This window comes from Harpia harpyja, chromosome 6 (assembly GCF_026419915.1).
Source record: "Harpia harpyja isolate bHarHar1 chromosome 6, bHarHar1 primary haplotype, whole genome shotgun sequence".
In the NCBI taxonomy this organism is placed as follows: domain Eukaryota; kingdom Metazoa; phylum Chordata; class Aves; order Accipitriformes; family Accipitridae; genus Harpia; species Harpia harpyja.
Genome location: NC_068945.1, coordinates 45,706,892 through 45,721,806, shown reverse-complemented (window position 1 = coordinate 45,721,806; position 14,915 = coordinate 45,706,892). Strand labels below are relative to the sequence as shown.

At 39.4% G+C, this 14,915-nt stretch overlaps 2 protein-coding genes across 9 annotated transcripts in view; both read left to right on the top strand.

The window, feature by feature from the left end:
* AASS (aminoadipate-semialdehyde synthase) overlaps nt 1-14,915 on the top strand; it is a 512,915-nt gene that overhangs the window by 166,104 nt on the left and 331,896 nt on the right. The gene's annotated exons all lie outside the window — the stretch shown is intronic.
* The window catches only part of CADPS2 (calcium dependent secretion activator 2), a 333,579-nt gene that overhangs the window by 62,352 nt on the left and 256,312 nt on the right, over nt 1-14,915 (top strand). For all 8 annotated transcript variants that reach the window (XM_052790487.1, XM_052790486.1, XM_052790483.1 and 5 more), the window contains exon 2: nt 12,021-12,134. In XM_052790487.1, coding sequence (XP_052646447.1) covers nt 12,021-12,134 — 114 coding nt within the window. The remainder of the gene's footprint in view (nt 1-12,020; nt 12,135-14,915) is intronic.

Genomic DNA, 14,915 nt, shown 5'->3' with positions numbered 1-14,915 from the left:
AATTGAGTCCGGTGTACATAGACATCTGACAAAACATGTTTGTAATATGCTCAAGGATTATGTGGTACCTCTGCATCCCCTTTAGAAGGCTTTTTTTTTTCAGTTTGTGAATTTGAAACTAAGTGGGGTACTGCTTAAGGCTGCAATCAGATGTCATTACAAAATCTGTATTGCTCACCTGGTAGTTTCAGCTGTGTAAATTAAGCCCTGAGAACCTTCTGCAAACTGACCAGAAGGACTGTGATGATCTAGTCTGACTTCCTAATTATATGCATAAAAAATGCATCCTGTTGTTCCTTTTTTAAATCCTTTCTTTCTGCTAGAACATTTGGTTTGGGAAGATGTTCCTTTGTACTTAAGTCTTCAGCTGATGGAGAGTCTCCTGCATATCTTGATAAGCAAAACCTAGTGGTGTATTAAGAATTTTGTTTGAGTGTATTAGACTGCTGATGTTGAATAATGCTGTAGCAATCAGGGCTCTTGGATGTAAGGAGAACAAGATTTGTGGGGTAAAATTAATACCTTCTATTAGACTGGTCTGTATGATTGGGGGAGAGGGGAAAAGGGGAGGGAGTTGTAGGTGTGTGAGATATTCAAGTCTGAGACAGCAGCATAAAATTTCAGAGCTAACTGCTAGCTGGGTATGTTTGTTCTTCATTGAATTATGTTACGGTAGTCAATCTGCATTAGAGAACAGATAGTTGTGGAAGGCGTACATGGGTATTGAGGGGGACGTAATAAAGCTTTTACCTACTTACTGGACATTTCTCCGGTATAATTTTATAATGCAGCACAAAACTAAACTTTCTTGGGTTCATGAGTTCGTGAAAATTAGTTCCCAGAGATAGCTCTGAGAGATGGGGCTGGGAGGTCAGAGATGGGACACTTTCATGAGAAGTGCTCTTTTTTGCTGTTAAGGAAATGTTTGTGCGAGTTGGTTGCCGTGTGCAGTTGCTTAGTTTCATCCCTGTGGTTTTCATGAGATTGTCTGCTGTGCTAGTTCAAAATCTTATTATGTGCTGAGAAATAAATGTATTCAGGGATTTGGATGTGTCTGTCACAGAGGATGTTTATTGTGATGGCTATGCAGATGTTTGTATTTATTGTTCAGATAGTGTCTAGATGTTGTTTGTGATAAATGGATTCCTGAGGCTTGTTGAAAAGTAGGGTATGGAAATGTTTGAAGGCTCATCTTGCGAGGCTGGGGAAGGATTTCAAAGTAGAAATTTTTCCCACTACAGGTTTCCAGGGTAGGAGAATATGTGACAAATAGAAGTGTACAAGATGAGATGGTACCTGGATAGCTCATTGAAAGCTGCAGTCTCTTTCGCAGCAGTGGTGTCCTTGCCAGACACAACTGAAGGTCACTTGGGTTAGCACTTTATTTTTTTGTTTTCTCTACAGTCCTTAATATTATGGCTCTTCAAGCATCCTAGTTCTACCATACCATAGCTAAACTGGGTTGTGTGTGGTCACGTGTAAAGTATGTGTGTCTGTATGATGTGACAACATAACTGTTAATGACCTTACAGGCCAGGCTTTACCTCTGTTTCTTTAGTTTCTTCTCTTTGTTAATTGGATCAGAAAAACAGTCCATCTAGCCAACTACACTATTTCTAACAGTGGCCTTAATCACATCCAGTCTAGGTGGAGATTGAAAATGGAGCAAGTGTATGTGGTAATTACCATAATTATATTAAACTCAGGAATTTCCTATACCAGATAGGGCGGAGTGGGGGTTGTATTTAGTGTGTAGCATTTCTGTGCATATAATCTGCAGTAGATTTCTCTTCCATAAACTTGTCTAGTCCCCCAAGACGATATTTGGTACCTACAATGTACTTTGGCAAGGTGCTGATACATTGTTAAATTTTCACAACATTAATTTGTTAGTTGGAGTTGAAGGCATGTAATTCATGAGATAGTTTTTAAGTCTGAATTTATTGCCCTTAACCTGAAGAGTGATTCAGTGATGTGGACCGTCTGCTCCTATCTAGTTCTAGGGAAGCCAGAAGGCTTTAGTTCAAAATAACTGTTTGTGCTGCAGTTTATTTATTGTCAATTTATTTTTCCAATCTCCATAAAGAAGTGGTATTTTCATGTTTTCTGTTGGGATGATGAGCTGGGGGAGGGTATGGGTGGGTTGACCAAGCTGATGCTGATGTACAAGTATAGTAATCAATTGTAGGACTCGGTGATCTTAAAGGTCTTTTCCAACCTAAATGATTCTATAGATGGGCTTGGAAAATAGAACTGAAGGCAGCCTCGGCACATTCTCAGATGACATCAAATTGAGAGGACCACTTGATAGGAGGAGGGCGGGGCTGCTACTCAGGGGACTCCTGATTTTCTGGACAAATGAGTCAGCAAAAATCTCTAGACGTTCAGCACAAAGAAGAGCCAAGCCACACTTCAAGGCCAGAGCCCCATGCATCTTTACAGGCAAGGGACTGACTGGCTGGGTCTTCTGCTGCAAAGGACCTGGGGATCCTGATGGAGAGCCAAGTAGAGTGTGAGTTGGGGGAATGAAGGCTGGTTGCATGTTCAGCTGCATTAGCAGGAGTGCAGCTAGCAGGTCAGGGGAAGTATGTTTATTTTCCCATCTGCTTGACACTGGTGTGGCCACATCTTGAATACTCAATGCATTTTTGGGTCCCCAAGTAGAAGAGTGGTATCAACAAACTGGAGGAAGTCCATCAGGGTCCCCTCAGATGCTTAGAGAGGTGGAAAACATGATACACAAGGGGTGGTGGAGAGGTCTGGTTTGGTTTAGTCTGGAGAAGGTTAAGAGGTTAACTGCTATTTTGTAGTCCTTAAGGTGAACAGGGCTAGAGAGAAGATGGAGCCAGATTCTTTTTAGAGGTGCACAAGAAAAGAACAGGAAGGAATAGTCAGAAGCCACAACATGGAACTTCTGACAAGATATTAGGGGGCCGGGCGGGAACTTCAGAAAAAGCATTGGAGCAGGTTACACAGAGAATCTGCAGTATCTTCATCTGTGGAGATACGCAAAGCTTGTCTGGACAAGGTCTGGAACAGCGTGATTATCTTCAGACCTAGCCTTGCTTTGAGAAGGAGGTTTGACTAGATGAATTCTAGAGGTCCCATGCATCCTAAATTTCTGTTTCACAGCCCTCACAGAGAAGGTACGTGGAGTATGGACACAATTCTGCCTATTAATGAAACTAGATAAATTTTTGTGGAAAATATTTTGTAAAATTACTTAGCTTGGTGAAATAATTTTTTAAACCTTATCAGAACCCAGAATAAAATGGATACTTTGTTCTGGATTTTATTCCAACTTTTATTGTTATCCTTTCTATTCCTTGAATTTAAGCCAAACTAGTCCTGAAACATGTTGCCACAGAGTGTGATGGGCATATAACTTGTATTTGCCAGGTGCGAAACAGAAACTACAGTCTCTTAGTTTTGCTTGCATTTCCATCACTGAGAAGAATAATTTGGGTTTTATTTTAATTTGATTTTTCAGAGAAGGGAAAATCTTGTTATCTGTGAAACCTCCACACATATTTTTTTCTTAGAACCGATAGAAACTGAGAAGTGCATGCAGAAGTTACGTGTGTGGGGGAAAAGCTGACATTTTCACAACCAAGGAAGGGTGGTATGATCACAGTGTCTCCTTAGAAAGTGGGCTAAACCGGAACATGAATGTCACCCTTGGAAATATGAGAGTAGGTTGGAGGAATGTGTATTTTGCTGATGCTTCCGTTAGTTCAAGCAACTCTGCTGTAGCCTCCTCAGCTACACTTAGAGATGTTTGCTGGCAAAATGTCCTGGTGTAAGGTTGTTGGCAAACAAAGCTCTTCAGTGCAACACTTCTGAGGTATGAAAAAGCTGTTTCTGGTAGCTTAATTTATATGTGGAGAAGTTTTGCAAAATGAGAAAGCTGGTTTCTTGGAGTAAATAGTTCTGACAAATAGTTCTGGGGGTGCAAAGTTGACGTGGGGTGGAAAAGATGATGTAGATGCAGAGGAGGAAGACAGGAGCTATTCTGTAGGAAGTGGTGCAAATCCATTCAGTCCAGCACAGTTTGAACTGCTGACGTACACTGTGAGTCAGAGCTGTACATCTACTCACATGTTAACAGCAGTTACCTCTAAACTTCCCTCGGTTTTCGTTTCTGGAAAGGCACTGGTAGCTGAGGTTCCCACCAGGGCGAGGATCGCTGTGCGCATCTCTGCTAGGCATAATTTTCATGGTCACCTGCACGAGCCATCATCAGCTTTCTTGGCTGGAAGCTTTGCTTGTGTAGCTTTCAGGCATGACTGGTCTCCTTGTGCCTCTGGCAACCTCAAGGAAGTAAAGCTGCAGTGCCACTGTGTACTCTGCATGGGAGGTGGCCTCAAACAGTGGTGGCACGAGGGACGGCAAAACATAGCTGGCCTAGCTGTAGCATGTCTATGCAGCCACTCAAGACTGAGAGGAGATCAGTGAAGTCTGCTGCACAGAAGAAACAAATACAATAATACAAATCTAGCTGATGATTGTCAGCTAAACTCTACAGCAAATCTCAGATAGTAGGAGTAGGTACAAAGATGATGATTGCAGCTGCACTGACAACCTCAGAGATAGCTTTTATTGGGTGTGATATTTACTGCACTTGGGACAAATACATAGCAGATGCTTTCTCTCCTAGTGTGGCATAGTCTGTAAAAGGTTGACAATTTTTTTCAACAATAAAGAAATCTACCATTGCTATGAGGAACTTCTAAGTAGTTAATTTTTTCTGCATTTCTTTATATCTTTTCATTCTTTTGTCCAAAAATTAGGAAAGTCTGATCCCCCCCTGCAAATATTTGTTCCCCTTCATTATCAAAATACTTACTTTTCTTTTCCTCTCAGGTTGCCAATCTGACCTTTTTGGAAGCTGTCTTCGGTTCTATATTTTGGCAGTCAGTGTGGTACACTTGAATTGCTTCACATAAATCCGACTTGGCCTTTGCTTACTGCCTGTGATTTTTGTCCCATCCCTTCTACTCCTGAAGAAAACCAATCCCCAAACTCTCTGTTCCTTGTGAAATGTTTTACAATCCTGTCAAAGAATTTTGAATATGATGCTCCAGACAATGAAAATATTTGAAGTTTCAGACTTAATGATACAGAAAATATTTCTAACTTACAGTGAAATACCCTATAAGTGGAATTGAATGACCAGTACATTATTGGTAGTGTTTCTGGTTTTTAAACAAGTGTCAGACCAACGAAGGGTAAATGCCATGTTGTGCTTGTTTGATTATAAAGAATGATGAATTTGGTAAATGTATTAGCTGATTTTGGAAATCTAATATTTGATTCTACGAGGCACTGAATTGTTGTACAACGAGTATGTACATAGTGTAGTCTGTGCGGAGTGACAGCAAACAGAATCCTTACAGACACTGTTTTACTTGGAATAACTTAAGCTTTAAGAAAATCAACGAGCAGGGCAGGTTGCTAAGTGACAGCAAAATATTTATCTGTTATACAGAAAATCAAACTGCTTTATGTAATGAATAGTAAAGGACAGCATATATTGTGTGCCACCCACATGCTGTATAGGGCCATTATTGCACACAGTGAAGACCTCCATAGTTCAGCACAGTAACCACAGCTATCACCTTTGTCTTAGTACTGAGATTCTCTAATACTATTTATTTAGTCTTCTTCCTCAGTAGAAAATCTCTCAAGTAATTCACTATAAATGAACAGTCTCCGTCTCTGCTCTGAAACACAAGTAATATTCTTGTGTAGGCAGATACTGGAAGAGGAGGCAGGGTGGGGGAAGAAGGAGGAGAAATGGAGTGAGAATTGCTGTTTATAACTGGCTATTTGCTTTGCAGGCTTATTCGCATCACCGGTGTGAGGTGAAGCTCATCAACAGCCAATGATGTGGCACAAGCATTTTTTTTTTTCCTGGAAGGAGAGGATAATGATGGGTTCAGCCTAAGACACTGTGCCCTGCCCTTGGCTCTTGCAGAGGAAGTGTGTATGTGGCTTTCCAGAGTCCGGCCCTATGGATAAAGCCTTCCCCACCACCATGGGAAGCTGGGGTTACAGCAGGGTGGCTCTTGAGTCTCACTCGGCAGTAGAGTGATGGCTGTTGCAAGTGTTGTTAGATACTGTCCTGCTGTTTCCAAGGCTCATTTGGGAAGAGGAAAGCCCGCTGTGATGGGTTGACCAGTACCCCTGCACAGCTGAGCTGGGAGACTGCAGAAGAGGCGCAGGGAGAGAGTCGCTGAGCTTGACATCTTTGAGCACGCTACTGCAGTTGGAGGATTTGGGAAGGTGGGGAGACAAGGGAGATGGCAGTTAGATCGGCACTTAACCAGCTACCTTTCAAGGCAGAGTGAAATCATACGAAACAAAATCTAAAAAAACCCAACAAAACCCATGTAAAACGTATACATGCTCCTTTTGTATGCATGTGGAGCTTAGGTTGAAAACTTGGTTTGATGTGCAAGTGGACCTGTTAAATGTGTAGGGTCTATTTGAATTGCTAGGAAATTATTGGTAGTTGAATTTTTATCGTCCTGGAAGTGGTGTGTTAAATTGAGCATCACTGTAAATGCATTGACCTGTTGTATCGTCCAGGTTTGGTTCTGGCTGAGGGTATGGGCAAGTGGGATGAATTATCCTATAGCAAAACTCAATTCATGACATCAGAAAGTTAGTCCTTAGCATAATTTCTACTCTTTTTTCCTTTTTTTTCCTTGACAAAGAGCCTGGCAGGACAAGAAACAAAGTTACGTTCAAAGAAGTGTGTGAGAAGTTGGATGGAAAAGGAGTTATTTGTACCTTCGTTTTTGTTCATTCAGGAGATGCAAATTTATCTCCTGACTGAAATGGAAGGGAGAGACAGCTGTTTGAGGGAACGCTCATTGCGTTCTTTTTCCACTCTTCTCTGCTCTCAAAAAATATCGTTTTGGCTAAAGTTGTCCACAAGCAGCTGCTGCTGTGGAAGACATTGGACAAAATGGCGTAGTTTTGAAATAAAAAAGCTTCTTGTTTTTAGGAAGTGTTCAGGGACTTAAGTCATGTTTGATGCTACAGATCATATACATTGCACCTGAGAATTCGGGGAGCGGCTCTTTGGTTGGCTCCTCCCTACCCCTTTCTTTTTGTAGTCTGCATAAGAAATATTTTATCTAGCTCTAGCAATAATTGCAGTCATCACCTCCTGCTATTTCCCTAAAATACCCATATGGTCTGAGAAAGGGTAATTTCACACTACAGTGTGGGAGTAGAGAAGTAGCAATGCTCTTGCTTGTGCTAAGGTCAGGGGCTTATTGATAACTCACACAGATCCCAGCTCTGAGTGTGAAGACATGCAACCTGCAATTATTTCTTTGCTATATTTCTAAAATTGCCACAAGGTGGCAATGGTTCAGAATGTTATTCCTCCAGTACAGCTCTTTGGCTGACTGCACTTGTGGGGAATAGGGCCAGCCGCAGGCTGTGGTTGCAAGCCAGCGTCCGCGGTGCTCTGGGGCATGGGGAGAGAGGCTGGTTGCGGCCAACACGCAGGCCACATTTTAAGCTTTTTCATTTTAAAGGCCAAAGTTTTGTAGGGGACAGTTGTGCTGTGAGTTATGTCTTTGCCAGCTGCTGTTGGCTGCATATGTTTAGGGCAGTAGTGAGCTGCTCTGTGTACTTAGGCAGTGAGAAGCAGATGAAAATGCTCTAAATCTAGCATCAAAGTCTGTGAAGCTAGGATGGAGGTTTTTTTTCCTTATTTCTTTCAAAGAGAAGATAAACAGTGTTACTGTTACATATACATACATGCTTCATTTTTCCTTCAAAATATTGGAGTTTATTATTTAATGAAGTAAAACCTGTGACACTGGAACAACTCCCTAAACTGCCAGATCTGTTTGAAATGCAACTTCTTGTAAAAAAAGAATTTAAACTCTGTAAAATCCATTTATTGAAATTGTTTAAAGGTATGAGTGGAACTAAAACAGAAATGCCTCTCGCTTTTCATACCCAAGTTTCACTTTAGAAGGGAAAAAACAAATCTTTAAATTAGTGCTCAAAGAGGAATATATTGGGCGATATATAAGACTTCTTTGAAATGGTAAATGCAAGATGAGAAATTTTTTTAATAGTTAAGTGCTTGAGGCTCTTTCGATACCTTTGTGTTACTCTGTAAATTATGAAAAGTTAAATTGCTACTGCAACTTGGAAAAAAGTTATTCTTCATTTAATTAAATAGCTCTTTGAGAAGTTTATTCTATCTTAAATATATGTTTTCATTCTTTGATAGTCTATTAAGGTTAGCAAATGTAAAGTAAAAAAAAAAAGTTACCTTTTGTGAAAGGCACAGGCGTGGAGGGGAAGAGAAATTTTTACCTGTTGCATGGCTGCAATAAAGAAAAAGCAAATTTGAGGGCAGTTAATCTTGTTTTCCCTTAAAGTTGTCTTTGCTTATCTTCAGTCATTCTGCAGAATGCAGTCAAACTTGGTATTCTGAGTTGCTGGAATTTAGTTATACATTCTCCTATGAAGCAGCAGTAGTTATTTATGAAGTATCACACAGAGTTACAACAGATTTCATACCACTGAGAATGTGAAATCCAAATAAGCAATACAAAACTGAAGCAGGTTGAGGGAAAGCAACAGAATCAGTGAGGCTTTGCTGTACACTTCAGTTGATATTCAGAGTTCAGTTTACATTTGGGGCTACATGTAGTAATGTCAATTTTTATTTTTATTTTAATTTTGCTGTTCATGGTTCTTTCTATTAGAATTAAAATGCAGACACAGAGGCAACTGACAGTAAAGATGTAAAGTAGTGAGGGACTGAAAGCGAAGGTCTGATGTGTATGGGTCTTGCACAGAGGAAAGGCGGAAAGGGCACGTGCAGTGAAAAGGTAATCCTACTGCAGAAGGATTTTGAGCTCCTTTATGTGAACTTCCACCAGAGAGAATCTGGCCAGGCTTATTGCCCTTAAGTTTAAGCATTTCACTTGGGATTCTGGTTATGCATGATGTGCTTATCTCTTGTTTCTTGTTAACCAAGATGGACAACTTCAAAGGTAGCCCAGATTTGGATAGGTTGAGCTGTTTGCCAGTGTCCAAGAGTTAATGTCCTGTATAGACGCCTGTTTCTCTCCATTTGCTATTATGGCATTCTAATGCAATTAGAGTCCCTTTATTCTCCGCATTTCTAAGCTACTTCTTTTACTGTTGGTTTTGTTTTGTTTCATTTCATTTTTAAAGGCATTTGGCTGCAAATTGAAGATTGTTAATGAATCTATTAAAAATGACCAACATAAAAAAAAAAAAAAGATGAGTGAGAATTCACTGTACACTCAATATTCTGACAAATAAAAAAAACCAGAGGAACTGTATGCTACAGCAGACTACTATAAATTATTCTGTATCTTGACAGTTAACACAACTGCATCTATATACATGACAGTACTTGGGACCTTATCACATTATCCTTAGTGCAAGGTGTAGCTTTTCATATTTTCCATTGGAATTATTATTATTTTTTAGTTTTGCAGGAGAACTTTATTCCCCTGCACATCCAGTTTTCGCACTAAAACATAAGTAATTTAAGAAATGTACAGCAATCCTAAAATGCCACCCAACCCTTAGAATTGCTTACTACCTGATTAGTGAATATGAAAGCCATATATAAATATTTTAAAGGCATTTCAGTTTGCTGAACTATGATGGTTAGAAATGAGGAAGTCAGAATTAAATTTCTATTTTGTTGCCTTATTCATAATGTTTTTGTTTGATGTGTGGGTAATAGACAAGCAAATCACCTAAAGAATGAAGTCTGCAAGCATGGAAACACATTTCCATAATTGCCTTGGCAGGAAGCCCACATGTTCTCGTGTCAGAGCTGTGAATATTCCATGGGGTAAAGGAGCTGCTTGCTCAGCAGTGGTGCACCGTCTGCGGAGTGCTCGGCTCTTTTTTAAGCCCCCTGTGAGAACAAATGTGTGCTGAAAAAAACCTCAAACCATCCTTAATGATTTTCATTTTCCGATATCTCAGCTTGTCCAATATCTTTAGAAAATTAGAGAAGAATAAGGGGAATCAAATAAAGGGAAAGACCTGTCCTGTGTATCTAGGAATAAAGTTTGATTTCTGTTAGAAACAGCTAACCTTTGTGGTGCAGATTCTGTGTAAGGAATGGAAGTCTGGCAGACAGGTGGATAGATGCCATTTTTGCTGTATGTGCAGACATAATACAAATACTTCTCTCCCATTGATTTTTAACTAGCAGTGGTATAGGCTGACAATGTGTCAGTGTTGGGCTGCTGCTCTCAAGAGCTCATGCAGGAAATTTTTTCCAAGTCACAGCAATGTCTGTTGAAGTTTGCTTGCCTCAGCGGGAGGCCTTGTCTTTGGTAGGGATTTCTTGGGGCTAGTTCCATATTGCTAATCGTTTCGTTAAGATGAGGAACAGAATTACCATGTATTTTTAACTTGCTTGGATTTTTTTCAAAGGCATAGTTCTTTGGCTTTGCATTGCTACTGCCTACACTTCACCATTTTTCAGAGGATTTCTTATATCAACTATTTAGATGGCATCTGTACTATTGTTTCCTGTGAAAATAGAACAGCTTTCAGGTTTGTGTTCCATTTGGAGAGTTTTGCAGTAAATTGCTGTGTGTTTCGTAGACGCACATGACTTGGCAAACTCCGCAGACTTTATGTAGGATGAAAATCCTCCCTTGATATGAAGGAAATAGGCATTGTCCAAGGTAGGCACATTATCAAGAGAGCAGTAATTTTGCTAATGTTGTAACAGTGTTGTAGCTTAAATGGCTTCAGAGTGTCGACACTAGAGACCTGAAAGCCTAAGGTCACCATACTTACTGTAGATGCCAAAAAGTTCTTCTGTAAGAAAAAATGATGCGATCAGGGTAATGTTATTTGTTGCAGGTTAGCCATTACAAATATAACTTTCTGCCCTCTGAAAAAATATTTTCAATTTCTGGCTATACATATATTTATTTGTTTATTTTTAACAAAGCAAAATACAGGAAGGATGAAAAACTTCTCAATGAGTTCTGTTTGAATTTTTTTAATGTTAAAGTTCAGGAATATTCAGTGGAATAAAGGCTTTACATGAGTTTTTAAGTTTTGGGAAAGCAAAACAACTATTTTTAACTGTTGCTTTGTTATATTAGTATGTTAGTGGCAGTCTCCTTTGATGTGATATTCTAACTTCTCACAGAATTGAAATATCTTACTAAATATTTCAAGAGTTGGTAGGAACCTTGGCGAAAGGCCTGTATCTGCATCCCTAGAGAGCTTTCAGATTTTGCTTTTTCCCATAACATTAAACTTTGGTTAAAAACAGGTTGATTGCAAGGTTTAATCATGTAATGTTCTCTACTAGGAGTCTGTTTTCAAAATGCACTCAACTTTGATATGAAGTTCACCAAATGTAATTTGGTATAATTCTTGGAGCCTTGTGGCTGCTGTTCCCCAAGATGAGTTGTTTCATGTCGTTGATAGTGGTACAACATCCGTGGCTAGAAGTCCATTTTGTTCATAGGGAGCATGTTTCATCCATTTTCTTCACAGTGAGCATGCTTGTTAAAACATGCCAATGGTAGCACCTAGATTAGACCAAAAAATGGAGGCATCTCAGTTGTTTTTCACTTATTTGAAATATTTGAAGACTGGACCTAAGAGCTAAGTTTTATTAGCTGGTGCTTCTGCCATAGGGAAGGTCAGCCATTTTATTCAGCATATGCATATAAAATATTGCTCAGAAGAAGTATCCATGCAGACTTACCTGTAGCATCCTGAGGACACAAGGGAAAGAGTAGAGGTTTAGTTGCATGCTGAGTGTGTGCATGACTTGCTGCAGCAACCTGGCTTGCCCAGGTGGGACTCTGAAGAATGGCTGCTCACTAGGGAGCCAGGTGGCCAGGGAGCTTCTGCCTTTTCTTCCCTGTTCACAGCTTCCAAATGTGTATAGTGCTGCACACTTTTACTTCGAGACTAACTATATTTGTTATCTCCTCTCTCCTTTTTTTCTTGCATAGCTCAATAAGCAGCAGCTACAGATACTGAAGGAACGTTTCCAGGCCTTTTTGAATGGGGAGACGCAAATCGTAGCGGATGAAGCATTTTGCAATGCTGTGCGAAGTTACTACGAGGTAAGTTATGTGCTTTGTTTTCTGTATTGTTTAAAAAGTTCATAGGATCTCTTTTAATGCAGATATAAGGAAAGGAATTTTAAGTTTTCGAAGGCTGTGAACTTCCAAACCTTGTAGAAACAGCTTCCTCCTACTCCAGCTTCCCTGTTTTAAAAGTTGAATTCTACTGCCTGGGCACAAGAGATAAACTGAACTGGAAAATATCCACCCTTTTTGAAGAAGGAGAAAAAAAAAAAAAAAGAAAAAACAAAATGAAAAACCCCTGATGCTAAAAATCTTTCTGACAGCATTTGATATAACTAGGCACCGCTATCTTTATCTCCATATGTCTTAAGTTACCTCTTTTAATCAGTGCTTCAGTTGTAAGTTACCATCTTGAGAAATATGTCTTCTGATCTTTAGTTATCATGCAGAATTTTTTGGAGATGAACCGCCTGTTCCCTTCCCAAAGAAGAGAAACTTTCCACACAGCTGGGCCAGCTCTCAAGTTCTGCTGTGACTTCCCAGGCATGTTCAGTGTCTGTGGTCACCAGTGCAGATCTTTAGATGTGGTTCTAGTTGCCTAAGGGACAGATCCCATTCCAAAGTAAGAGGACAGTTCACTGTCCTTTTTGTAACATCAGCAGCATATGGCTAGAGAATTTATTTCTTACTCTTAGCAAATGGTACTGTGAATTCATTCTGTCTCATCTAACTTCAGACTTGCTCAATGAATCACAAGGGCTGTGTGTTAAACTTGTATTTCTTTTGAAGGGTCTTCCTCCATATTTCACTCTACTGCATCTTTTTTTCAAATTTTTTAGCTTTGTTTTTTATATATTATTTGTCATTTTTCTCTGTCAGTTATTCTTTGCTATTGAATGAAACTTTTCTTCATGGAGAAAAAGATGTGACTTATGTCCTAGCTTGGTTTTATCTACATTAAATTATGTTGCACAAAAAAAAAGAAGAGATGGGGCAGACATGGTTTCCCTGTTGTACAGAAATGTGAGAACTCAGTGCGAGTTTCTCCAAATCACAGTCTGATCAGTACTGCAGCAGTTGAAGTGAAGGAAATCTCATAAAAATGCTTATGAAAGGATGGGGATGGGTCTGCAAGTGAAAGAAGAGAATATGAACATTCATAAGGTACTATATAGGGGTGCGAGAACAGTATAGAAGTTGTTAGAAAGTAATCCTTTTTTCTGTATAACTGATGAAGAAGCTAAGACTGGGAGGAAGGACAGTTTGGAAGATGGTGCAGGGCAAGGCTGAGGTAGTTAGCTGCCCAGCAGTAGGTTTCAGAGGAGTGGGATGTCTCAAGATGCTGAACGTGGGGTGGAATTGAAAAGGACATAATGTTTATGGTCCTTTCTTTCAGCAAGCTGTGTAAGTAGCTTGATGTGTTAGAGGAAGTATCCTGACCTTTGGAAAGGAAGTGATAATGAATAAAAATTATTTTAAAATAAATTCCTAAACAGTAACTGTTCTGTTAAGATTTACTTTCTGTCTTTTGTTACTGAGATTTTTTGGACACATTGAGAACTATGTTTTTCAGCATATCTGCTGTTGCAGTGAAAGCTTATGCATAATAATCTAAGATAGTCCTATAAAATGGAAGACTCAAATTCTCAAGCTATTTTCAGCCATTCACCACTTTGAATTAAGTGTACAAGTGTTCAGAGTTTTCCAGTTTCAGAGGATTCTAAAGATCTTGGCATCACTTATCCATTGCTTATCCACTCTGCATCCCCCTCTCCCAATTCCATTTTCCATTCTTTCCAGAGATTTCCTTCCAGACTTGCACAACCTTTTCCAGTTGTGCAGTTTGAGTCAGCATTTGCAAGTCATTTTTTATTTCTTTTCAGGGTTCTAGTAGATAGTCACCAGTATGCAATATTAGATTTAATAAACATTGCAGTGGTAGAATCCAGCTGGAGTTCAAGCTACTGCTCCGCTTCCATGCATTTCAATCAAATTTTATGCATCTTACTACATATTCTCATGTCATCGCTTATATGTGTCTCTTGTGCATTTTTCATTTGCTTCATTACCCATTTGTTGAAAATATTAATCTCTGTTACTTCTTTGTGTGTTCTGTTGATGCTGTGCTCTGATGCTTTCTCACCTTTGTGTCTTCCACATGTGATCCATCACATCTCCTACTTGATGACGTTTGTTAGTAGTTTGAATTATGGACATCTTACTTGTTTGTCATACAGCGTCTCATAAGCTTCAGTGTTAATTTCCTTACACCTTAGTTGCTGAGCTACTTCAGTCTTACCTGGCATGGAAGGAAACAAATACATGGTTTTCACAGTAATTATTTTACTCTGAAAATGATTAATTTGCCTTTAATCCTATGCAGCAGTCATGGTTTGAGACTTATGACAATATTGCTTGCAAAGCCAGGGTATTCTCATTACTGTAGTTGATTTTCCACACCCAACTCTTTTGGGCATGTGACATAAATCCTTTATCACTAGTTGCAGGTGTCTGGAGTCACTACATCTGTCTGTAATTACTGGGTTTGTTCAGAATTTGTCCTTTTAAGAATCTAAGAGTAAGTTCCAAGATTTAGGAACTTATTATAGCTCAGTCTTTGATTTACTTTTCTAGAAATATTTGCTGAAAGAGTAATTTATTTACTAAATAAATAAATAAATATGAATTTCAGTATCAATTTCACTGTGGTGTAAGAGAGTCATGCTTCTGTGTCAGAACTACTTGGGAAGGTTTACACTGGTCAATTTTGTTGCCTTATCCTCCAGCATTGTGTCTGTTCTAATGCTGCTGTGGTTT